This window comes from Aotus nancymaae, unplaced genomic scaffold (assembly GCF_030222135.1).
Source record: "Aotus nancymaae isolate 86718 unplaced genomic scaffold, 86718_ANA_hifiasm-v0.15.2.pri h1tg000036l, whole genome shotgun sequence".
NCBI lineage: Eukaryota > Metazoa > Chordata > Mammalia > Primates > Aotidae > Aotus > Aotus nancymaae.
In genome coordinates this window covers 61,030,142-61,054,253 of record NW_026988450.1, presented here as the reverse complement: position 1 = coordinate 61,054,253, position 24,112 = coordinate 61,030,142, and the positions used below count along the sequence as shown (strand labels likewise).

The following is a 24,112-nucleotide window of genomic DNA, read 5'->3' as shown; positions in this document are numbered from 1 at the left end:
ACTCCAGATTTTTTTGCTGAAGGGTAGGGTTGGCCCCAGCATTCTAGGTTGGAGCCATGATTTTGCATATTGATTTTAAAACACTAACTCAGTATAATGCAGCTCATGGTGAGTTAATAGTTTATTGTTATTGTACTATAATAATCACCATGAATGCTTGGAATCTAACTGATATGTAGAAAATATAAAAGTTTCCAAAGTATTAATAAAATTTCACTTGATATTACAGTCAAGTATCCTTAACCTTCCCTTGTGCATGACACAAGAAATGTTTTGGATTTCTGATTATTTTTGATTTTGGAATATTTGCTTATACATAATGGGATATCTTGGGAATGAGACACAAAATTTATTTATGTTTCATATCCCTCTTATATACATAGCCTAAGGTAATTTTATACAACATTTTAAATAATATTTGTGAACATCACATGACATCAGGTGTGAAATTTTCCACTTGTGACATGATGTCAGCACTAAAAAATATTTGGAGTTTGGAGCATTTTGGATTTTGGATTTTGGGATTAGGGGTGTTTAATTCATATATCAATTAATGCAACTTCTATCTAAACTTTTCCATTGCTAGAGGGCAGTTATAAAAAACAGTAGCACTTTGATTTGATTTGGTACAGATTTTTAAAATTTTGCCTTTCTGAAGCTTTTGAGAGTAAATTTTCATAATACTATACTTTTATTTATTTTTCATAAAATTGAAGTTTTAATTGCACACTGTGTAATCATCGTTATATGAGAAAGCTTTTAAAATCATGTTATCCAAGGGGCATAATGATCCCAAAAGGCAAATTTGTAGCTATTCATACAATAAGTACTTTCATAGTTTAGAGTATACAGTATAGAGAGCAAACAGTTCTGAGCAGTATATGTTACCGATTTAAAAGAGAAGCATTTTGGACACATGAAAATTTCTATTTAGTCTTAAAATATTCATATGAGATGAAAATACAAGTCAGAAATTCACATAAAAGTAGCCAAACATTATGATAGCTTGTGTCACCAACAGTACCTTTTAATGATTTCACACATAATCAAATACAGTACCATACCCATCTTTGATTAGAATCTTCTTTATTTCTGTTCTTTCAGTACTGTGGGTGAACATGTGCATGTTCATCTGTGCTGTGTTGGTGAATAAAATGAAAACTGAGCAAAATAGGGGTGATACAAATTTTAACAAGGTGGCAAACCAGCTTAGTTTCTCATATAGGTATCAAAATAAACCCTAGAATACAAAACAATGTGTAGACTTTGCAAAAGGAGTAATAAGCCTGTTGACAGTCAACCTGAGACCTAATAGGAATTTATGATATTTTCTAATTCCCTTTTCTGCACCGACTTCCTTCTATGTGGAACTATTGAACTATTTCTGTTGTGATGAAGTTTCTTTGAAACGGAAGTGACTTTGAAGCAGAAGGAATTAAGACTGAAGGAGTAAACAAAAACCAAGGTAGAACACTCTCACCTTGTCCCTCTCTTCTTAGCCCCAAAAGAAAGCTAATAATTACATTTTCCTTTTTCATCCAAAAGGAGAGAATGTTAAATCAAGTAGACAGAGAAATGCATAGCTATTTTGAAGTCTTAAGATAAATTAAGCTCTATTAAAATAGCTGGAATACTCATCTCACCCAGGCAGTTCTATTGTTTGTTCTAAACACTGATGTATAGAAAGCAGACAATGAAAAAGGATATGCTCCCATCAAAGTTCTATTAAATTTTGCCTATCAGTAAGTTTTCTGACTGAATTAGTAGTATATATATTTACAAAACTGAATTACTAGTAATGGCGACTAACATTATTACTGTTTCAGGCACTGTTTAAAGTGTTTTACAAGCATCAATTTATGTGCTATTCACATCAATCCTAAGAGGTTAGTTACTTTTATTGTTCCTATTTTACAGATGAGGAAACTGAGGCATTTGGTTTATCCTGGATTCAGTCCTTGAGAGTCTGATTCCAGAACTTGAAAGCTTGACTCTTTATTAGGCAGTTTTATGAAATGCCCTAATATCATAGGACATTTCAGACACATGGGTTGGTCATTTGAAAACATTAATCTTCCTAAATCTGCTCAACTATAAATGCTGACAATCTTTAGGTTGCTTCATGCCTTCCTTTATATGTATATATATTTTTTATTGCATTTTAGGTTTTGGGGTACATGTGAAGAACATGCAAGATTGTTGTATAGGTACATACATGGCAATGTGGTTTGCTGCCTTTCTCCCATCACCTATATCTGGCATTTCTCCCCATGTTATACCTCCCCAACTCCCCACCACCCGCTGCTGTCCCTCCCTAGTTCCCCCCCACAGACCCCAGTGTGTGATGCTCCCCTTGCTGTGTCCATGCGTTCTCATTGTTCAACACCCTACTGGACAGGGAATACTATGCAGCTTCATGCATTCTTTTATGCCACAAAGAGGTCTTGTCATTTGGCAAGCTTTAATAGTCACCGTCATTGTTACCATCATTAATTTGGCACTATCCACTTGACTACTAGAGCTGCTTCTGGAGAGACCTGCTGTCCTTACTCCACCAAATTTGAAGGTTTGATTTCAAAATAAGTTTAAACCAAAGCTGAATTCACTACAAAGTCTTAAATGTTTTAATTTTAACTCTCCACCACAAGCAGTTGGATCTCTTCCCTTAACCATGCCCCAGCTGAAGTCTTAGTTTTCTTTCTCACACTGTCATAACATTAGATACTCAGAATTATTTCTCTCTGAGAAAAAATGGCAAAAAAAATTGAAATGTTTATTTGCATAAATTCAATTTTCAGTTTTGATTCAATAACTCCAATCTTGATCACTGAATTATGGTAATCAGGTCCATATTTATTTTATTATTCTCATTTGAAGTTAATTAATTGCTAAATCGGTGAGCATCTATATAATGTAATAGCTAGTTATTTTGATAGCTCAAAAATTAAAAGTGACTTCCAGAAGTTTCTGGTTTGCTTAGACAGTTTTTAAAAGAAATGATTCATTTACTTGTTAAAGAACAGAAGAATAGTGTATTAGTTCATTCTCCTGCTACTATGAAGAAATATCCAAGACTGGGTAATTTGTAAAGGAAAGAGACTTAATTGATTCACAGCTCTGAATAGCTGGAGAGGCCTCAGGAAACTTACAATTATGGCAGAAGGCAAAGGAGAAGCAGGTTCCTTCTTCACAGGGTGGAAGGATGAAGTAAGAGCCAGCAGAGGAAATACCAGACACTTATAAAACCATCATATCTTGCAAGAACTCACTCATTTTCATGACAATAGCTATGGGAGATCCACCCTCATGATTCATTTACTTCCCACTGGGTCCCTCCCACTACACATAGAAATTATGGGAACTACAATTCAAGATGAGATTTGGGTGGAGACACAACCAAACCATATCATTCCACCTCTGGCCCCTTCTAATCTCATGTCCTCACATTTCAAAACACAATCATGCCTTTCCAACAGTTGTCCAAAGTCTTCATTCATTCCAACATTAACCCAAAATTGCAAGTTCAAAGTCTCATCTGAAACAAGGCAAGTCCCTTCTACCTATGAGCCTGTAAAATCAAAAGCAAGTTAGTTATTTCCAAGATAGAATGGGGTTACAGGCATTTGGTAAATATACCAGTTCCAAATGAGAGAAATTGGCTAAAACAAAGGGGCTACATGCTCCATACAAGTCCAAAAAATCCAATAGGGCACTCATTAAACCTTAAAATTCTAAAATGATCTTCTTTAACTTCATGTCTCACATCCAGGTCATACTTATGCAAGAGGTGGGCTCTGTCAGCCTTGGGCAGCTCCGCCTCTGTGGTTATGCAGGGTACAACCTCCCTCCTGGCTGCTTTCACAGACTGACACTGAATCTCTTGACAATACAAGCTGTCAGTGAATCTACCATTCTGGATCTGGAGGACAGTGGCCCTCTTCTCATAACTCCACTAGGCAGTCCCCTAGTGGTTACCCTGTGTGGGAGCTCTGATTCCGTATTTCACTTCCACAGTGCCAGAGCAGAGATTCTCCATGAGGGGTCCACCTGCAGCAAACTTCTGCCTAAACATTCAGATGTATCCATACATCCTCTGAAATATAGGAGGAGTTTCCCAAACCTCAGTTCTTGATTTCTGTGCACCCACAGAAGCTGCCAAGTCTTGAGACTTGCACCCTTTGAAGCAATGGCTCAAGCCATACCTTGGTTCCTTTTAGCCACAGCTAAAGCTGAAGCAGCTGAGTGGAGGTCATGTCCTGAGGCTGCACAGAGCAGGGGAGCCCTGGGCCAGCCCAGGAAACTATTTTTCCAGCCTAGGCCTCTGGGCCTTTGATGAGATGGGCTTCTGTGAAGGACTCTGACATGTTTTGGAAACATTTCCCTATTGTCTTTGGGATTAATATTTGGCTCACCATTGCTTATGCAAATTTCTGCAGCTGGCTTGAATTTCTCCTCAGAAAATGAGTTTTTATTTTTTATCATATGGTCAGGCTGTACATTTTTCAAACTTTTATGCTCTTCCTCCTCTCAAATGCTTTGCAGCTTAGAAATTTCTTCTGCCAGATGCCCTAAATCATCTCTCTCAATTTCAAAGTAAGTTTCACAGATCTCTAGCATGGAGGCAAAATGCCATCCGTCTCTTTACTAAAGCCTAGAAAGAAACACATTTATTCCAGTTACCAATAAGTTACTAATCTCCATCTGAGACGACCTCAGTCTGGACTTCATTGTCCATATCACTATTAACATTTTGGTCAAAGCCATTCAACAAGTCTTTAGGGAGTTCCAAACTTTCCCAAATTTCCCTGTCTTCTTCTGAGCCTTCTAAACTTTCCAACCTCTACCTATCACCCAGTTCCAAAGTTGCTTTCATATTTTCAGATGTCTTTAAATCAGTACCCCACTCCTGGTACAAATTTACTGTATTAGTCTGTTCTCACACTGCTATGAAGAATTACCAGAGACTAGGTAATTTATGAGGGAAGGAGATTTAATTGACTTACAGTTCTACATTGCTTGGGAGGCCTTGGGAAACTTCCAATCATGGCAGAAGACAATAGGAGAAGCAGATGACTTCTTCACATGGTAGCAGGACAGAGTGAGAGCCAGTAGGGGTAATGCTAGATGCTTATAAAACCATCATATCTCATGAGAACTTACTATGAGAGCAGCAAAGGGAAAACCACCCCATGATTCAAATACCTCTCACAGGGACATGGAGATTATAGGGATTACAATTCAATATGAGATTTGGGTGGAGATGCAGCCAAACCATATCGAATAGACTATTTAGAAGTACAAGATAGGCATAGGAACTACTGTGGTAGGTATGGCAGTAGAGAAAAGATATTGATCCAACTTCAAATATAACAAGAAAAAGTGGGAATTTATAGCCAAGAAGCAGGATGGAGGTCAGTAGATGCAAAATTATTAAGAGGAAGCATCAGGGGTGAGGGTGATTCTGGCTAAGCCAACAAGGACTGTTGGTGAAGGCAGCCCAGGGTAATCAGACATCACCTGGGAGATGGTGGAGGTGAAGAGTAATCAGACATTGAGGGAAGGGGTTTTGGCTAAACCAGCTCATCAGGATTCTTGCTAAAACTGAACAATGCAAAGACAGACACAGAAGTAAAATAGTCAGGGCCTAGTTGGGAAGTAGAGGCGCCTGATTAACCATTGGTCGAGGAGAGACTGCCGGCAGTGGTAGAATGTTTTGACAATCTTGCAGATTAGAGTTTAGTAGGCAATGGAACTTTAACTTCTTGTTGTTCTGTTTATTCATGTTTTAAGCAGAGGCCTCTCCTATGAGCACTAACCCATTTTAGTGTATTATGTCATATTCTAGGCCGCCACTATACTGTTTCTGAAATGATGCTTTCAAGGTGACTGTTGGTCTGTAGTGAGCATTCTGCCAGTTATCTATGCTAATGCTCAAGAGTCTCTTCATGCCATCTTAAACACTGTCATCATTTATTGATTTACATTTGGGATTGCTTAATTAAGCGAATTAAGTCTCAGGAATTACATGAACATGACCAAACGAAAAAGGATGTGACATAGTTTGATGGAGAATGGGAAACAAATGCTTATTGAAACAGTTAAATGGAAATTTATGTTAGACAAAACTTCTCAATCAATGGAAACCTAACTCTCATTCTTATTTGGATTTGATACTTCAAATTTGAGATGTCAAATAAACCTTGCTTTGTCTATAAGAAAGAGTAGATAGATACATTGCCTTGTCTCATTCTGAATTTATTCATGGGGGAGAAAATGAACGAGGAAAAATCTTTAAAATTGAGATAAAGGTTCTAGCCATGTGATCTAAATTAGAATTTTCCTCTAAGTGATTTATGCAGACTTTTAAAGTGATTTTTTAAAAACTCTAAGTTATAGATTAATTAAAAATGCAGTCATGAATTCTATGAGTGGAGTTAGAGGTTAGTAGATGCTTTGCTTTGAAGAATGGATTTAATTGATCAGTATAGCAAGTCTTCATGGAAAGATGTACCCAAAGTGCCCTACTGTTGGTTTATAATTAATTGGCTAACCTAACATCTTTTCACAGGTGAAATAAAGATAAGCTGCCATATGAATAAACAGAAATAGAATTAATAGAGTTAAAGGGGAGGGACCCTGTCTGTACTGGTAACTTTCTTAAGACTAGCATTTAATCCAGTTCCTGGCACATCATAGAATCAACTAATGCTGGTTGAATTAATAAATTCTATTCTAAAATACCTTGTGTGGAAAAATAGTAGGCTCAGATATAGTTTCAGGCATAAAAACTAGATTATTTGCATAGGTTTATTTGTAGGGATTTTTCATGTTTGCTTTTATCTTACTGGTTTCTTTTATCTTCCTTTTTCTAGCTTACTATGCTATATATACCATTATAAAAATTAATTTTTACAACAAAAGAGATAAAAACATTTTCTTTAACATCTATGTTAAAGAAACATTGATGTTTTCTATGTTCTCTTTAACATCTATGTTAAAGAAACATTTCTTTAACATCTATGTTATGTCTATAAAAACATTTTCTATGACATCATGTTTAAAGAAGAAAAAAAATTGAGTAGTGTTTCCCTTAAGAAACAGCTTGGTGTATACAGCTTGCTCTCATATCTTGAAGGCAAAATGCTCTGAAATCTATATTCTTAAGAAAACAGGAGAAAAGCCTGGAGCTGAGATGCAGGGAATTCTGTATCTCTGCTTGGAAATGAAGAAACAGACCATGGAGTTTGTTAATCATGCAAAAGGCATAATCAGCACAGACTTGGGGGTTAATTGTAGTCCTAGAAATAAAAGTGTGTTCTAGCCATTGGATTGAGGCACCACCATCTAGACCAGTGCTAAAAGTAAATTTTTAAAGAGACTATAATTATGACTGTCTTATAAATATAAAGGATACTTGAATCAAAAATTTTATTTAACTCCCAGTTAAATAATGAGATACCCAGTAGGATGTTACAGTGGTTCAAGAGAATCCAAATACCCGAACAATAGATGGTTAATAGACAAATTAAATGGATCAATAGATAAGATAGATAGATAATCAGGAATTTTGAAATGAATTTACAAACAAATAGATGCATAGAGACAAAATAGATCTGTTCACTGGACAATAATTCATTGCATTATATCACAGTCTCCATATAACACAACTAATCCGATTTGCTAGACAACCTGCTTACAAAAAAACAATAACCAGTAATCTTTTGAGCCACTTTACAATCTCTTACAAATTTTCCTTACATCACTTATAACCAGGCAAATACCTTTGGCCATTCAGAACATTATAGAAGCAGAAGACCCACTGCTGTTTGCACCTTAAAAAATTTAAATAAATTAAGACATTTACAGACAGACTGGAGAAGCAAATCTGAGAGTCACCATTTAGTTCTTAAGGCTTCTGACTGGGAGTATTTGGGTTACAGTTATATAAATTTAATGAGACAATAGTTAATATGATAATCTGTAGGAAATCAGATCACCATGTGAGTGTTCTTGATTCTTCATACTACAAAATAACTTATTAAGCATATACTTTAAAATTTTATCTTTAGTGATTCAATATCCTCTCAGAGTAACTTTTTTCTGGTGAAAGCTACTTTTAATTGAAAATTTCAATTGCCCATATTTAATTATGCCCATGTTAATGTAGAGTTAATTGCTATTGAAGAAAAGTGGCTTAGTCATTGCTTAATAAGGCAAGATTCAGCACTCTACTCTTACCTTTCTCAACTCTCCCAACTGAGTTAGTAACTACAACTAATTACAAGCACAAATGATTAACAACGCTTAGAAGAGCATGCCCTACAGTTTTCTATACTTAATATGATACAAAAATGTGGAGTTAATCGCTGCATTATTAAGAGTTATAGTCTCAACATATTCAGTTTAGAGGTAATGCAAAACTGTGGTCTGTGGATAGAGAAGCAATAATTGAGAAGAAGCCTAAAGACAAGAAAAAGAGACAAAGTTTTTGTCTTTTACGTTTTTTTTCCCCTCAGAAAAAGCTCTTGGATACCTGTTTATTTTAGTTGTTTTAAATGTTTGTAACTATAACGGTTTGCAAGGAAATTGGGCATGTTTTCTAATGAAAAGAAAGAGTTAAAGGATGCTGAATTGTACTTTTTCTGAATGACTTCCCAAAAATATGAGAGAAAGAATAAATTATATTCCAAGAGTCTTTTTGGGTAGTGCACTTGATGTAACAAAGTTCCTGTGATTAGACTAACATACTTTCTTTCCTTTTTTTTTTTTTTTTTTTTTTTTTGGCTACTTAGGCAATGACAATCTGCTTTATAATAAAAACTTCTTAAGACACATTTAAGAACAGATCATCCAAACACCAATCTAGACAAATACAAAAACAGAAAACAAAACCTTTCTTATATATATATTTGGAGTATTTTGGAAGTAGTTTGGGGTTTGGCGAAAAAAATTGGGATCTTTTAAAAAGATCTGAATTCAAAATTTTTGTATGACTTGTAAACCATTAAAATAATTCACTTCATGTGTATGGTTTGGTGGAAACATAAATTTGTGTTCATGACTTCTAGAAAATATGGAGGATTATTGACAAATTCTAGCACAGCAATGTTCAGAAATGTTCAAAGAAACGTCACTGTATCTGCTAATGTGTTCATTTTCTTTTGCTCCACAAAGAACTGGACTGAGATCACCAGCTTATTTTTACAGGCCAAAAAACTACATGTAGCTTTGTTTACAATATTATGTGTGTTCATATGCAAAAGTCAGCATGTTTCAAGTGAATTAACCTGTTTGTATAAGAACCACCAGAGGATGTCTGTAGCCTTCATTTGAGGTATAAAACTTGAATCAGCATTTAAAAAATATATTTGTATATACTCATGGAATTAACAATTTAAATTAATGTGATTTCAAATTTATAAAAATTACCTTGCTTTTTATATTATTAAATTTTCATTAAAAACTATACTCTTTTAAACTCACAATTTTTCTAATTAATGAAATATTTTAAGGATAATTTTTTTAAAACTGAATATATTTTTAAAAAAACACAAAGCAAACAGATTTCTGTTCTTGGAACAGATTCTTTCTCTGAAGTTTTAGTTTGGGTAGATTCTGCATGTAAGTTTAGTATATAATTAGAGGATAAGCAAAAAATGGGAGTAAAAAGACACATTATAAATCTCTGTTGTTGTGTACTTCAGAACTATACTTACCATGGAAAAGCAATTATTTTGTAAAATTTTATGGTATCTCAATTGCTAAGGAATCATAAATAATATTTCTTTATTTTCTAAGAAGATTTACAATAAATATTTAGGAATAATATAAAACTTAGAATGTAAATTAAACACTATACCTGAAAAGTATATTGCTATTGTTTTTCTAACGAAATTATTACTCATAATGGAATAGCGTTTTTAAGGACAATTTTTAAAATCCCCTAAATTAAAACTTTGTCTATCTCATCTAAAAGTGGAGGAAAAAAAAATTAGAAAAAGAGAAGAGAGTCACAAAGTGAAAAGAATCAAACCACCATTGGGAAAAGCCAAAAGTAGTTACTATAAAGTATTAATCATTAGTCTTACAATTTCTGATTCCAATTAAATGCTAAACTCATTTATCTTTTTAAGAATAGTTGTCTTAAAATTTTAATTGTTTTAGGTCATGGTCACTTCTTTTATGACCTGAAGTATATGTGTCAGGAATATCAACCAATTGGCACCTATCCTCTTTTAATGGTAGAAAAAAAAAATGACTACTATATTTTAATACTTTGTTCTCTCTCTCCTCCTCTTTCTATTTTTTTGTTTTTTGTTTTCGTTTTTGGATGGTTGGTGATTTGTTTGCTTCTCCGGGTTCCTGTTGATCAGTGGTGTTTGGCCAGTTTGTATTTTTCCAGACATCACTCCACGATGTTGTTGAGGTGTATGATGGGCCAACTCAGCAATCTTCTCTGTTATCTTCCCTCTCAGGATCCCATTCAGGTATCCTTTAATAGAACTGCCATGCATCAGTTACTGATTAAAGACTGACTTTGATTAATATTGTAGTGAAAGTTGAGATTTATGTCATCCATATTAGAAATAAAGTAAACTGAAAATAGTATCACTTTTTTTTTTTTTTAAAGAATAGAAACACAATTAACTCAGAAGGTTGAGAAAAATACAACCAACTATTCTCTGGGTTTGTAACCAAGTAAATATTATATTTAATCATGTAGTCTCTGGTGTTTAATGTAATATAAAATATTTAAGAATTCTTTGAAGAATGAGGCAATATGTATAAAAAAGTAATTAAAGCTTTCTGAGAAAAAGATTGCAATACAAGTTGAACCCAAAGAAAATATATTGGTAATTGCAGGATATTTTAAAGTAATTTGATAGAACATAGATTGACATTTTCAAATGACAGTGTAAGATAATATAAATTGTTAGGTTTACTGAATGAAAATTATTTATGATATCTTAGTGTTTGTTTTGTTGAGTAGGAGAATCACTTCCACTGAGTTCAGGTAATCAGATCACAATTCGATTTACTTCAGTTGGACCAATAACAGCTAAGGGATTTCACTTTGTTTATCAAGGTAAGTGACCCTGTAGTCTAGAACACACTAAGGAATGATATCAATTTCCATGCTGTATTCAGAGTTTTGAATCATGAAATCCTCTAGATAAAAGATTTTTTTAGCAGTTTTATTCTGTCCCCTCCCCCATCACTAGATCACTGTCACCTTGACCAAAGTAAAAAAAAAAAATCTGTTGCTTCCATTATCATTCTCAATTTAAATGTCTGATTTTCCTTCCTTCCCACATATTGTTTTCAAAACATCTACTTTTTTTCTGACAATTCTTTACTATCTACATTTTCTATTTTCTAGCAGTCTAGCACTTTAGACTATTTAGTCTAATTTAGTTTAGCACTCTAAATTAAAGATATAAAAATTGTGGTGCTGATGTACTTAAACATGCCAAGGAAATCAGTGTTCCATGTTAAAATTATAGTTTCTCATTCTCTCAGGAGACTTAAAATTTTCTTCAGAGTTATTAGGACTTTCATGCAATTAGAAGTTTTTTTACACAATTTTTTTCTTGCCTGTTGTAAACAACCTTCTACATTATCATTAAAACAAGTTAAGAGCCATAATTTAAAATATTTTCTTTGAATTATATAAGGTCATATAGTAGTTCTTCTCAAATGTATCTTGCACTTTATTCCTGAGAAATATATAATAAAGATTTGTGATTTGTTATTCTTATAAAACCTCTTATTCCATTTATCAGTTGACTATAATATTATACTCTTTTTTTATTAAGTAGTACCTCCCCCTGGAAACAAAGTGTGATATTATGACTCTAAAAAGGCACTAGAATGAATGGAATTTTATTTACTCAAGTCATATAAGAGGAATTAATCTATTTAGAATTCATCATATCATTTCTTGGGCTATTGTCAATATCTTTAATCACATTTGTTATGTGTTTTAAAAAGAAAAAACATCCTGTTATCATTCTATTTTACAAACCAAAAAAAGGCACAATTAAAGGGCATATCTATAAAATCTAAAAGCAATTTCAAATCTGATATTGTATGATTATTAAAGTAAAAAATTTTATTGTTGTTAATCTGTCTGACGTATATTCTACCTAGTTCAAATGTAGTTATCTTTCTCAATAGCAAATGTGTTTGAAAATTAAGTTTGTGAACATTATATGAAACAAAGTACCTGTTGCCTCTGTAAAATCTGTTTTTAATTAAGAACCAAATACTGAAATAATTGTGAAATTATTTGATATAACCTGACACATATTTTTTGAACATGGTATTCTAAGTTTAAAAAGAAAAAAAACTTTCAGTTTTCATCTCACAAATTACAAAAATGCCTAACTAAAACTACTTTGTAATATTAATGAGTTTGGAGAAAAAAAAAAAAAACATGGTTGATGTTTAAAGGATCAAAAGTAAAACTTTTCTAATTAAAAAAATCCTTGATGATAATAACAATATTCTAAATCATATTTTATTCTGTATAAAATTTAAAACTTTAAGAATGTATTCAAATTGTTAATTCAAGTTCTGAAAAAAAGTGATGATTTCTTGAAAATGTGTTTAAATTATATTTTGAAATCTGGATTTGTCTACCATATGAAATTAAAATAAATAATATTTCTATACAGCTGTTCCTAGAACAAGTTCTACACAATGCAGTTCTGTTCCTGAACCAAGATTTGGAAGAAGAATTGGCAATGAATTTGCAGTCGGTTCATTGGTGCTTTTTGAATGTAATCCAGGATATATTCTCCATGGATCCATAGCAATTAGGTGTGAAACAGTGCCCAATTCTTTGGCCCAGTGGAATGATTCCTTACCTACTTGTATTGGTGAGTATACAAACTTGTATGATCTGTGGTTATACATTTTTTATATAAAAATTGGTTATCTTACATCTTTCATTTTAAAAAATTTCATATCTAATAATTATGCACTAAATTTTAAACAATTTAATAAGTATGCTGTATGTAAATATGAAAAATAAGTGGATATTTATTGCAGTTGTCTTGGTGATGAAATCAATGACAAAATTTGTGTTGAATTAGCTAAATATTTCCCTTACTTACTGATTTATATGGGTATAAATGTAAATATATGTAAAGGAACACAGAATCTGTTGCTACTAATATGGGATTATGAAGCACTACTATCTTTTTTTTCAGTTTCTGTGGGTACATAGTAGGTGTATATATTAATGAAGTATACGAGATGTTTTGTTACAGGCAGGCAATGTGAAATAAGCATATCATGGAGAATGGGATATCCATCTCCTCAAGGATTCATTCATTTTGTTGCAACAATCCAATTACACTCTTTTAAGTTATTTTAAAATGTACAGCTAAGTTACCGACTATAGTCACACTGTTGAGCTATCAAATGGTAGGTCTTATTCATTCTATTTTGTTTCATTGTTTTTTTTTTTGTACCCATTAACCATCCTTATGTCTCCCTAAGTCTTCCACTACACTTCCCAGCCTCTGGTAATCATCCTTTGAAATAAATATTAAAGTTTATGCTAAAATTTCTATGCCAATATGTAAAGAATTCAGACATCTTTTAGGAATCCAAAGTCTGACTTTCCTGGAAATAGTTTTTTTGGTCATCAAGAGTTAGAAAATATGAATTAATGTTTTTCTTACTCTATTAGTTATAGATTATTTATAAAAATATAAAAAAAGAAATTTTTCCAATCAGTCTTTCATAAATATAGGTGGTAACTAACATTTTGAATGAGTAAAATGCATAAGGTTAGCCAAAAAATCTTATTGTTTCAAAGTTGTTTTTGCAATAGTATATGTAATTTATACTGGTAAATAGAATGTATACTATCTAAAATTATGGATATCTTAATAGTTTAGAATTTTATAATATTTCAGGGTAATTATAATAACACTTGGGTTTTGTAGAGTCCCATAGACAGAAAATATAGAAAGTATGGAAATTACTCTCTTCTCTGCCATAAGAACGTATCTGGAATTTATTACTATTTTTAAAATTACATAATATTAAATTCAAAAAAGTTGTAAGACAATCTCAGGTTACAAAATAATTCTAATGAGTTGTTTCTCATTACAGTTACATTAGTATGCAATGTGAAAAATAAGATTTTTTTTTTTTTTTTTTTTTTTTTTTTTTTTTGAGAGAGAGTCCTGCTCTATTGCCCAGACTGGAGTGCCGTGGCATGATCTCACCTTACTTGCGTGCAACCTCTGCCTCCTGGGTTTAAGCCTTCTGCCTCAGCCTACCGAGTTGCTGGAAATACAGGAATGTACTACAAGCCCAGCCAATTTTTGTGTTTTTACAAAATACAGAAGGGACTATGTCTCACCATATTGTCTAGGCTGATCTCAAACTTCTGGTCTCAAGTAATCCACCCACCTTGGCCTCCCAGAGTGCTGGGATTACAGGTGTGCTCTATTGCACACAGCTGAAAATAGTATTTTATTTTTGCTTTTTTTTTTGAGACGGAGTTTTGCTCGTTACCCAGCCTGAAGTGCAATGGCGCGATCTCGGCTCACCGCAACCTCCGCCTCCTGGGTTCAGGCAATTCTCCTGCCTCAGCCTCTTGAGTAGCTGGGATTACAGGCACGCGCCACCATGCCCAGCTAATTTTTTGTATTTTTAGTAGAGACAGGCTTTCACTATGTTGACCAGGATGGTCTCTATCTCTTGACCTCTTGATCCACCCACCTCGGCCACCCAAAGTTCTGTGATTACAGGCGTGAGCCACCGCCTGAAAATAGTATTTTTAAAAATAAAAGATAAGCAAAATTTTTGTTTCATTTTTGTTTTAATTTTAATAATCTTAATATTCCACTCTCCATAGGGAAGAATATATGTGTATATATGGACATATAATAGACAATCATAAATATATAAAATTATTTTTATATATTTCAATAACACATTTTGACATATGCAAATGAATTATATTTGCCATTCTTATTTTTACCTTTTTAAAATACATTTGTTCACATGTCAGTTCATAGGTCATTAGAATAAAAATAATTTTAAATTGTGAAATAACATAGAAGATTCATTCATTTCTACTAAGAAGAGACCAAAGATAAAATGTGTTGATATACATTTATAGGATATGTAAATTTTATAAAATATATTTGCTTTAAGTAGAATAGATTTTTTTTAAAGTTTAAATCAAGACATTGCCAACAATTGTGCTAGGATAATGGTATAAACTGTGCTGTCACAAATAAACAGGAAAGATGGAGGTCATTTGATTTCTCTAGGAATTTGATATGACCACTCCCACACTCCACACTCCACCAAAAAAATATACCTAGCATATTTCACAGTGCATTTTTTTCCAGCAGAAAATATTTTAATTTTTTCCATGACAATAAATGGATTGTGGACTACTCTTATATTATTCTATTATTTGTTGAATGACCAATTACAAAAGATAATTTAAGACACTAGAAGGCTGTAAATAACTCTTCAATTTTCTTATCTTTCAGCTGAACGACCACAATTTCTGATATTTATAATTTTCTTAATGCTACTATTTGCCAATTCTATAGTCTGAATATTTATTCTCTCCCTCTCCCAAGCTCCCCTCATAACACACACCAATTCTTATGTTGAAACCTAATCCTCCATGTGGGGGTATTAAGAGGTTGGGCCTTTGGAAGGTGACTAGGTCTTGAGGGCTCTACTCTCAGGAATGAGGTCAGTGTGTTTATAAAAGAAGTCTGAGGAATCTTGTTCAGCCTTCTGCCATGTGAGGACACAGAAGGCATTGTCTATGAAGCATTGAGCAAGCCCTCACCAAACACTACATCTGCTGGCACCTTGATCTTACACTTTCCAATCTTTAGAACTCTAAGAAATACATTTCTGTTGTTGAAAAATTACCTAGTCTATGGTATTTTGTTATAGCAGCCTGAATTGTCTAAAAGAGCCCAATCCACACAAAGTAATTTAGATATATATTTGATGTAATCCTCTGACAAATCTATGGAACAGTTACTCTTGGAATGTACAGATGAATAAACTGAGTCTGAAAGAAGTAAAATAGTTCTTTTTACAGTGGCAGAGCATAGTAAGGGTTAGAGTGGAGGCAGGATTTAAAAATCAGTTTTTCTACCTTTGAACCTTAAATTAATTGATAGATTACTGCTTTTCTTTGTGTTCTGACTTATAAGCTATTTCCCAATTACATTTCTGTCTCATTTATTAAGCATAATTGCTGACTCTATTAAAATACATTTTTGATAATCCATAAGTATAGGAGATAAATCAGCTGAACTTGATGTTCCACCTGTCTTGTGCCTACCAGAGAGCTGGGGTTAATAGGGCAGAGAGATATTCTCTGCCCTATTAGATACTTGTAATTAGGTACTTGTACGCTCATAAAGACAAAACAAATAATGTTCTTTATTCTGAACCACAATACATACAAAATAACACACTGACTTCACACTCGTGAAATGTTATAAATAACATTTATAATATTCTGAACTAAAAGAATCCTGAACTAAAAGAAATGTTTCTGTATGTATATGCCAAAATTAGTCATGCACTATGCATAAATTGGAAATTACATTGCTTGAAATTAGTTTAATAAAGACAGACACATAATAATAATGACTCTTCAAATTCACAATAGATTTTTAAATCTTTTTTCTATAAATATTAAGAATTATTATTTCTGCTTCACTTTTCTAAGTAATTATTTACATAATTTCTATGTCACTTTTAATGTATTTATGTAGGTATTGACAGAAAATATCAATGCTGTAAAAAGAGAAGAACCTAAATAAGTAGTTCTTATTTAGTTTCATATAATATACTGTAAAAACAGTAATATAATGACATGGAAATTCATAAACTAGTTCATTAATCTTTAAATGTCATCAAAAAAAAATTTATTCCTTTAGTTAGTGTGTTCAAAAAGCCTACATATGCCAAGAGCTGAAATGTAAATGTATGAGTTACTCCTTAAAGTTTCTGTTTGTATATTTATCATGTTAATATGCTAATGTGAAAAGTTGTAAAAAAAATCATATAAAATTAAGTGAAATCATCAGAGCTGGGAATAGTACTAAATTCTCAGCACAAGGGTGATGGGTGAGTATCTTGACTTTCTCCACATGACTGAATTGAGGTGAGATAAAATAAATCTTGGAAAATTTACACAATCTCTTTGATCTTCAATTCCCATTCCAGTAAAACAAGAAAATAAGAGAACTTCTTCACAGGTTCATTATGGCTAAATGATTAAAATCCTTGGCTTAGTCCTTGGAACCGAATAAGTATTAAAAAATTAGGTTGTTTTGTTTTTGTCAAGTAATCCACTACAAAATCAGGAGAGAACATTCCAATTATAAAAGTATTTGATGAAGAATATGGGATGTAATATACAGTACTGATCAAGTGTTTGATACTACTGATTTTCATTGTTGATATTTTATTTTTAAAACAATTTAAAGTTGTTATATATGTAAAATGTGCCTTCTACAGAAGATTTTTGCATTTTGGAAAAGGCTGAAAGTATTGAATACTGTCATTCTTTCCAACTCTAATTTAGGATTCCTTGAATGTTTGACTTTTATTTGCACTTAAGATTTTTAAGAAAATTTTGGGAAAATGTATTGATTTTATTGAAAATAATAGTAAATTTTTAACAAAACACACCATTAGGAGTACAGTGAAATTTCCACCAATTAATGCATTCAAGGTCAAATGGTTGAGGAATATACTTTAAAAAAAAGGTCAGGAGGAAGAGGTTGCAGTAAGGTGAGACCACTCCAGCCTGGGTGAAAGAGCAAGACTCTGTCTTAAAAAAAAATTGGGAATCAAAACTTATATATATATATAATATATATTATTTGATTGGGAATCGAAACATATATATATATAATATATATTATATATATAAAAAATATATATGTTTGGATTCCCAATTTTTATTATATATAACATATATATTTATATGTAATATATATATTTTATTGCACTTTGGGTTCTGGGGCACATGTGCAGAACATGCAGGATTGTTGCATAGGTACATACATGGCAATATGGATTGCTGCCTCCATCACCTATGTCTGCCATTTCTCCCCATGTTATCCCTCCCCAACCTGCCTACCCCCTGCTGCACCTCCCCTACCTCACCTATTCCCCCCCATCAGACCCCAGGGTGTGATGCTCCCTTCCCTGTGTCCATGTGTTCTCATTATTCGACACCCACCTATGAGTGAGAACATGCAGTGTTTGATTTTCTGTTCTTGTGTCAGTTTATTGAGAGTAATGGTTTCCAGATTCATCCATGTCCCTACAAAGGACACAAACTCATTGTCTTTTATGGCTACATAGTATTCCATGGTGTATATGTGCCACATTTTCCTTGTCTAGTCTATCATCGATAGGCATTTTGGTTGGTTCCAGGTCTTTGCTATTGTAAACAGTGCTGCAATAAACATATGTGTGAATGTGTCTTTATAATAGAATGATTTATAATCCTTTGGTTATATGCTCAGTAATGGGATTGGTGGGTCAAATTGAATTTTTATTTCTAGGTCCTTGAGGAATTGCCACACTGTCTTCCACAATGGTTGAACTAATTTAGACTTCCACCAACAGTGTAAAAGTGTTCCTGTTTCTTCCACATCCTCTTCAGCATCTGTTCTCTCTGGATTTTTTAATGGTCACCATTCTAACTGGTGTGAGATGGTATCTCAATGTGGTTTCGATTTGCATTTCTCTAATGACCAGTGATGTTGAGCATTTTTTCATATGTTTTTTGGCCTCATAAATGTCTTCTTTTGAAAAATGTCTGTTCATATCCTTCTCCCATTCTTGAATGGGGTTGTTTCTTTTTTTCTTGTAAATCTGTTTTAGTTCTTTGTAGATTCTGGATATTAGCCCTTTGTCAGATGGATAGATTGCAAAAAATTTTTTCCCATTCTGTTGATTGCTGTTTTACTCTGCTGATTATTTCTTTCGCTGTGCAGAAGCTCTGAAGTTTAATTAGGTCCCATTTGTCTATTTTGACTTTTGTTGCCAATGCTTTTTGTATTTTAGTCATGAAGTCCTTGCCTATGCCTATGTCCTGAATGGTTTTGCCTAGGTTTTCTTCTTGGGTTTTTTATGGTGTTAGGTCTTATGATTAACTCTTCAATCCATCTGGAGTTAATTTTAGTGTAAGGTGTCAGGAAGGGGTCCAGTTTCTGCTTTCTGCACATGTCTAGCCAGTTTTCTCAATACCATTTATTAGACAGGGAATCCTTTCCCCATTGCTTGTTTTTGCCAGATTTGTCAAAGATCAGATGGTTGTAGATGTGTGGCATTGCCTCCGAGGCCTCTGTTCTATTCCACTGGTCTAGATCTCTGTTTTAGTACCAGTACCATGCTGTTTTGATTACTGTAGCCTTGTAGTATAGTTTGAAGTCAGGTAGCATGATGCCTCCAGCATGGTCGTGAGAGAGGACATATAAAAACTTTCTACCTGCCTGTAGTGGAAAAATGAGAAGACCTGTTTAAAAGAAAACTTTAAGAGTTTAGTCAAGGCAGGTGGATCACATGAGGTCAGGAGTTTGAGACCAGCCTGGCCAACCTGGTGAAACATGGTCTCTACTAAAAATACAGAAATTAGCTGGGCATCGTGGCATGTGCCTGTAATCCCAGCTACTTGGGAGACTGAAATGGGAGAATCACTTGAACCTGGGAGGCAGAGGTTGCAGTGAGCCAAGATCGCACCACTGCCCTCCAGCCTGGGTGACAGAGTGAGATTTCGTCTTTAAAAAAAAAAGAAGAGTTCAGCCAACTAATGTTTGATAAGAGGATTAGTATGAACTGACCATCTCAATAGAAGTTAGAAGCTGTTTATCAATACAATGAGAAGATCAGTCAGCCATCTAAATAGAAGCCATGATCTATTTTGTCCAAGACCATGGAAGAATGAACCTGAATGCATTTCAGAGATCATCAAGAGTGTCCATCCAGTCACAGGCCCAGAGTACAAGGACCTTGGAGGAAGATTTCAAAGGAAGGGACTTAAGCCCCAGGCTCTGCTTCATGAGTCTGTCACATAGCTCCTTGGCTATGCAGGAATGGCTCCTGTTCATCTGGTTCACCATGCTCTGTACCCAGTAAAGCTATTGGGGATGTGGTTGCCTCTATGTAGATTTCAAAGGGTGTCCTGGAAAGCCTCTCTGCCCAGGAAGATAACTGCCATAGGGGTCATGTGGATGGCCCCACACCTTTAGCATTTCCTTGTGGAAAAATGACCAGTGGAGCTACAGAGATGGGGCCACACATATGACTGTGAAATGAGCCACTGGTGTGTGATGTCAGGGAGAACCACAGGCATGCAACTCTAACCTGTGAGAGCTGTGGTATGCATTATGCCCAGCAAAGCCACAGGAGCCGGACCATAACCCCCAGTAGGTCCAGAACCTGGGACATTCTCTACAGTGTGTTTGGAAGGAAAACCTTCAAACTGTGGGTCTGGGAGGTGAGACCATAAACCCAGTGGGACTGAAGAACAGAGCATCTAACCAAAAAAGATTTTTCTTGAATTTTAAGGCTTTGGACTTGCTTGACATTTGTTACCCTTTTCTTCTGTCCTGTTTTTCTTTTTAGGAACAGAAATATCTGTCCTGTGCCTGTCTCACCATTATATTTTTTTGTTTGATTTTATAGACTATAGCTGGAGGGAAGTTTGTCTCAGGATAAATCATTTCTTAAAGTGTCACCCATATGTGATTGACATGGTATTTAGATGAGACTTTGAACATTAGGCTCTTTAGCTCATGCTGGAACAAATTATGACTATTGGGATGGAATGAATGTATTTCGCATGTGAGAAGGACATGAATTTTGGGGGCCAGCAGCAGAATGCTATAGTCTGAATTTTGGAATTCCCCCAAATTCGTATTAGAATCCTAACCCACGTGATAGTATTGGGGGCAGGGATTGGAAGGTAGTTAAGGTATGAGGGCAGAGATCTCATAAATAGGATTAATGCCTTTATGAAAGAGATACCAGAGAGATCTCTAGCCTGTTTCATCATGTGAGGACACAGCCAGAAGAAGGTCATATATAATCCAGGAAAAAGGCCCTCAACAGATATCAAATCTATCAGTGCTGACTTCCCAGCTTCCAGAACTATGAGAAATAAATTTCTGTTGTTTATAAGCCACCCATTCTATTGTATTTTGATATAGCAGCCTGAATAGAGTGAGGCATTTAAAACTACATATCCAGAGATAGAAAATTGTGTCAGATGACTCGTATTTCCTGCCAAGATCACATGAAAACGACATATTACCTTATACCATTTAAAAAATATTCTTCCTTGTGAAACAGGTGTAAATCCAGAAAGTTGATATGACAGATGGATATATGGGATCTGTGTGAGAGAAGAAATAGAAAGGTGATGATTCTAAATGACATTCAGAAGATAGACCAGTTTAGGTTTTACCCGTCCAACTACTAATCTTTACATAAATGAAAACATAGTTTACATTTCTAACTATAAATATTTTTAGTTTCAAAATATTCTGAATAAAAATGGTCAGGTCTTAAAATATTTTGAGATAGGAAAAGCTCAGTGTCTTAAATATTCAAATATGAGGATCAAGTACAGATCTACCTTAGGTTGATATTGAAGTGTTCTCTTTAATTTGTGCTCATTTTCAACATATGTTAACTGCATAAAATATCTGCCCCAAGGTATTTGGACTTCTTATTACCTCTGATTGGAAACTGCATGCCTCAAATATCTTTTGGTCTCACTGCATCATTTCACTGAAGTCTCCCCAATTATCTTCTTTGGCCATCCTATCTAAAATAATTTTCTGCCACCCATCAGCCATTCACTCTCTGTAGCATTACCTTTACAGCAACCATCGAACTATATTATGTGTAATTTTTGTTGTAAAACATTCCTAATCTATCTTAATTGCCCCCCTTTCCATCATCAAAACCCCCTTTCGATTGGTTTTGAGCTCAATTGAAAGAGGTCTTGGCACACAACAGGTGTTCAGTAAACTTTTGTACAATGAAAGGATTTTAGAGAATTACTGTAGTGATGTCCTGAATATTTGTAGAGGGTCTGACAACCCTGGCCAACTTCCCAAGTACAAGGTCTAAACTTTTCAATTTCAGTATTCCACCATATGGTGATACTCTTGCATACTTTCCTTGCTTAGACCTTTACAAATCTGAGGTTTCAAACTCTTCTGAGATCTGCAGGAAATATATGTTCGTTGGTAAAACACAAGCAATAGATTTACATATTATATGGGGAGTTTTATTCTGAGAGAGAGCAAATTCTCTATTTACACTTTACAGTTTAGACATAATCTTTGACAGTCTATTTACAGGGTTTTATACATGATGATTGTTTTTCTCTGTCTTCACAGTTCAATGAATGCTCAGTTAACAGCTTAAGCCAAGTGAGAATCCAATTGAAACCAAAACAATACTGCTTTCTACATTTCTAATGATTTCCATCTCAATTGTATTGTTTCAGTTTCACAGTTCTTATTATTACTATCAACACTGTCTTTTTTTTTCTGTCACAAGAAAATGTTCAGTAATTTTGTACGCACTGACATACTAAAACTAAACTGTGGAATAGACATAATTTGTGAGTTGTGCTTATAGTTACAAAGGTCAAATACTATATTAGAAGATTCACAAACTTTAACAATCAGTTTGTAAACAATATTTAATAATCATGTACAAAGCTATAGTGCCAAGCCATTCTTAATTACAATAAAATACAATAATATTTTACTTAAAAAACTTAGACCTAGGAAAAATGTAAAACTGAAAAATAAAACTTATCCTGAAGACTGAGTTTTTATCTTCCAAATTTGACCTTATTACACTTCAAGTTTCTTAAATTCTCCAGTTTCTTAAACCCCCAGGCTCTCCTCCCTTTTAGACTCTGTGATTCAAATAACCCCCTGCAGCCACTAATAGCTTTGACAATATATGGCCTTAGGCATAAGTACTTCTGTTAGTGGGAGGTCTTTTTCGAAAAGCCCTAGAAGCTGCCACCTACTCCCCTTAGGCAAAGAGTCTTTAATTAGCTGCTTATCTGATCACGCTTATCTGGTTCTGTGTTTTCAAATTTTTTAGAGACCCAGAAAGAACTACTTTTACTTGAAAGTCTCCATGGCAACACCTGTCTACTTCATCTTTTCTCAGAGTGGGAAGGAAATTCATGAAGAAATATATACAAAATCTAATTCATTATCTGTTTATTCATCTATCCATTCATCCATGAAGAAGTTATTAAATACAATAATAAATAGCAATTATTAGCATTTGAATGAAGCCCTATTAAGCATTATCTCATTTAATATTAACATCAACTTTGGCAGGTAGATAAGATTATCTCTATTTTACAGATAGTAAAACCTCTTAGTTTCAAAACCAAGAGGTTTTTATATAAAAAAGCAGAATTGAATTTGAACCTAGGCTACTTGATTTGAAAGCCTGTTTTCTTAATCTACATATTATATTGTATACTGATTAGAACAGAAGTTTATTAGGTATCTTTTAAAAACAGGATGCAAATGTTAGATTAAGTAATATATATGTGAGTTAAATGTACCACATTCTATATGTGTATTGCATATCTGATAATTTTTCTCTAGTATATTTTGTTGATAAATAAGTAAACATGATTGAAGTAGAATTCAACAAATATGGCTTCTTTAGGAAAATACTGGGAGCCAGGAATGATAAAGAGATAACTTGAAAGCACAGGATATGTACAGATACACAATCAGTTCTTCAGTGATTTACTCAGGAAGGATTTATTGAGTTCTTACTGCATGCCAACGTTATTCTAAGCACTGGTGACATAGTTTTGAATAAAAATACAAGATCTTTGTCCTTACATTTTGCATTTTAGTGGAGGAGGACAAAAGTCATCAAGCAATATATTCTCTTCTTTTGGGGAGTTGAAATTACTGTAGAAAAAAAAATAAAGCAGAAGCTGGGGTTACAAGACATCCAGAACATGGTGCCATTTTAAAACTGAATAAAATGAACAAAGAGAGGGGTGAATAAAAGTCTTTCT

At 33.8% G+C, this 24,112-nt stretch overlaps 1 protein-coding gene across 1 annotated transcript in view; it reads left to right on the top strand.

The window, feature by feature from the left end:
• Positions 1–24,112, top strand: part of CSMD3 (CUB and Sushi multiple domains 3) — a 1,293,678-nt gene that overhangs the window by 1,082,599 nt on the left and 186,967 nt on the right. Inside the window, exons 33-35 of the mRNA XM_012443291.2 lie at positions 10,374–10,487; positions 10,991–11,086; positions 12,678–12,881. Coding sequence (XP_012298714.2) covers positions 10,374–10,487; positions 10,991–11,086; positions 12,678–12,881 — 414 coding nt within the window. The remainder of the gene's footprint in view (positions 1–10,373; positions 10,488–10,990; positions 11,087–12,677; positions 12,882–24,112) is intronic.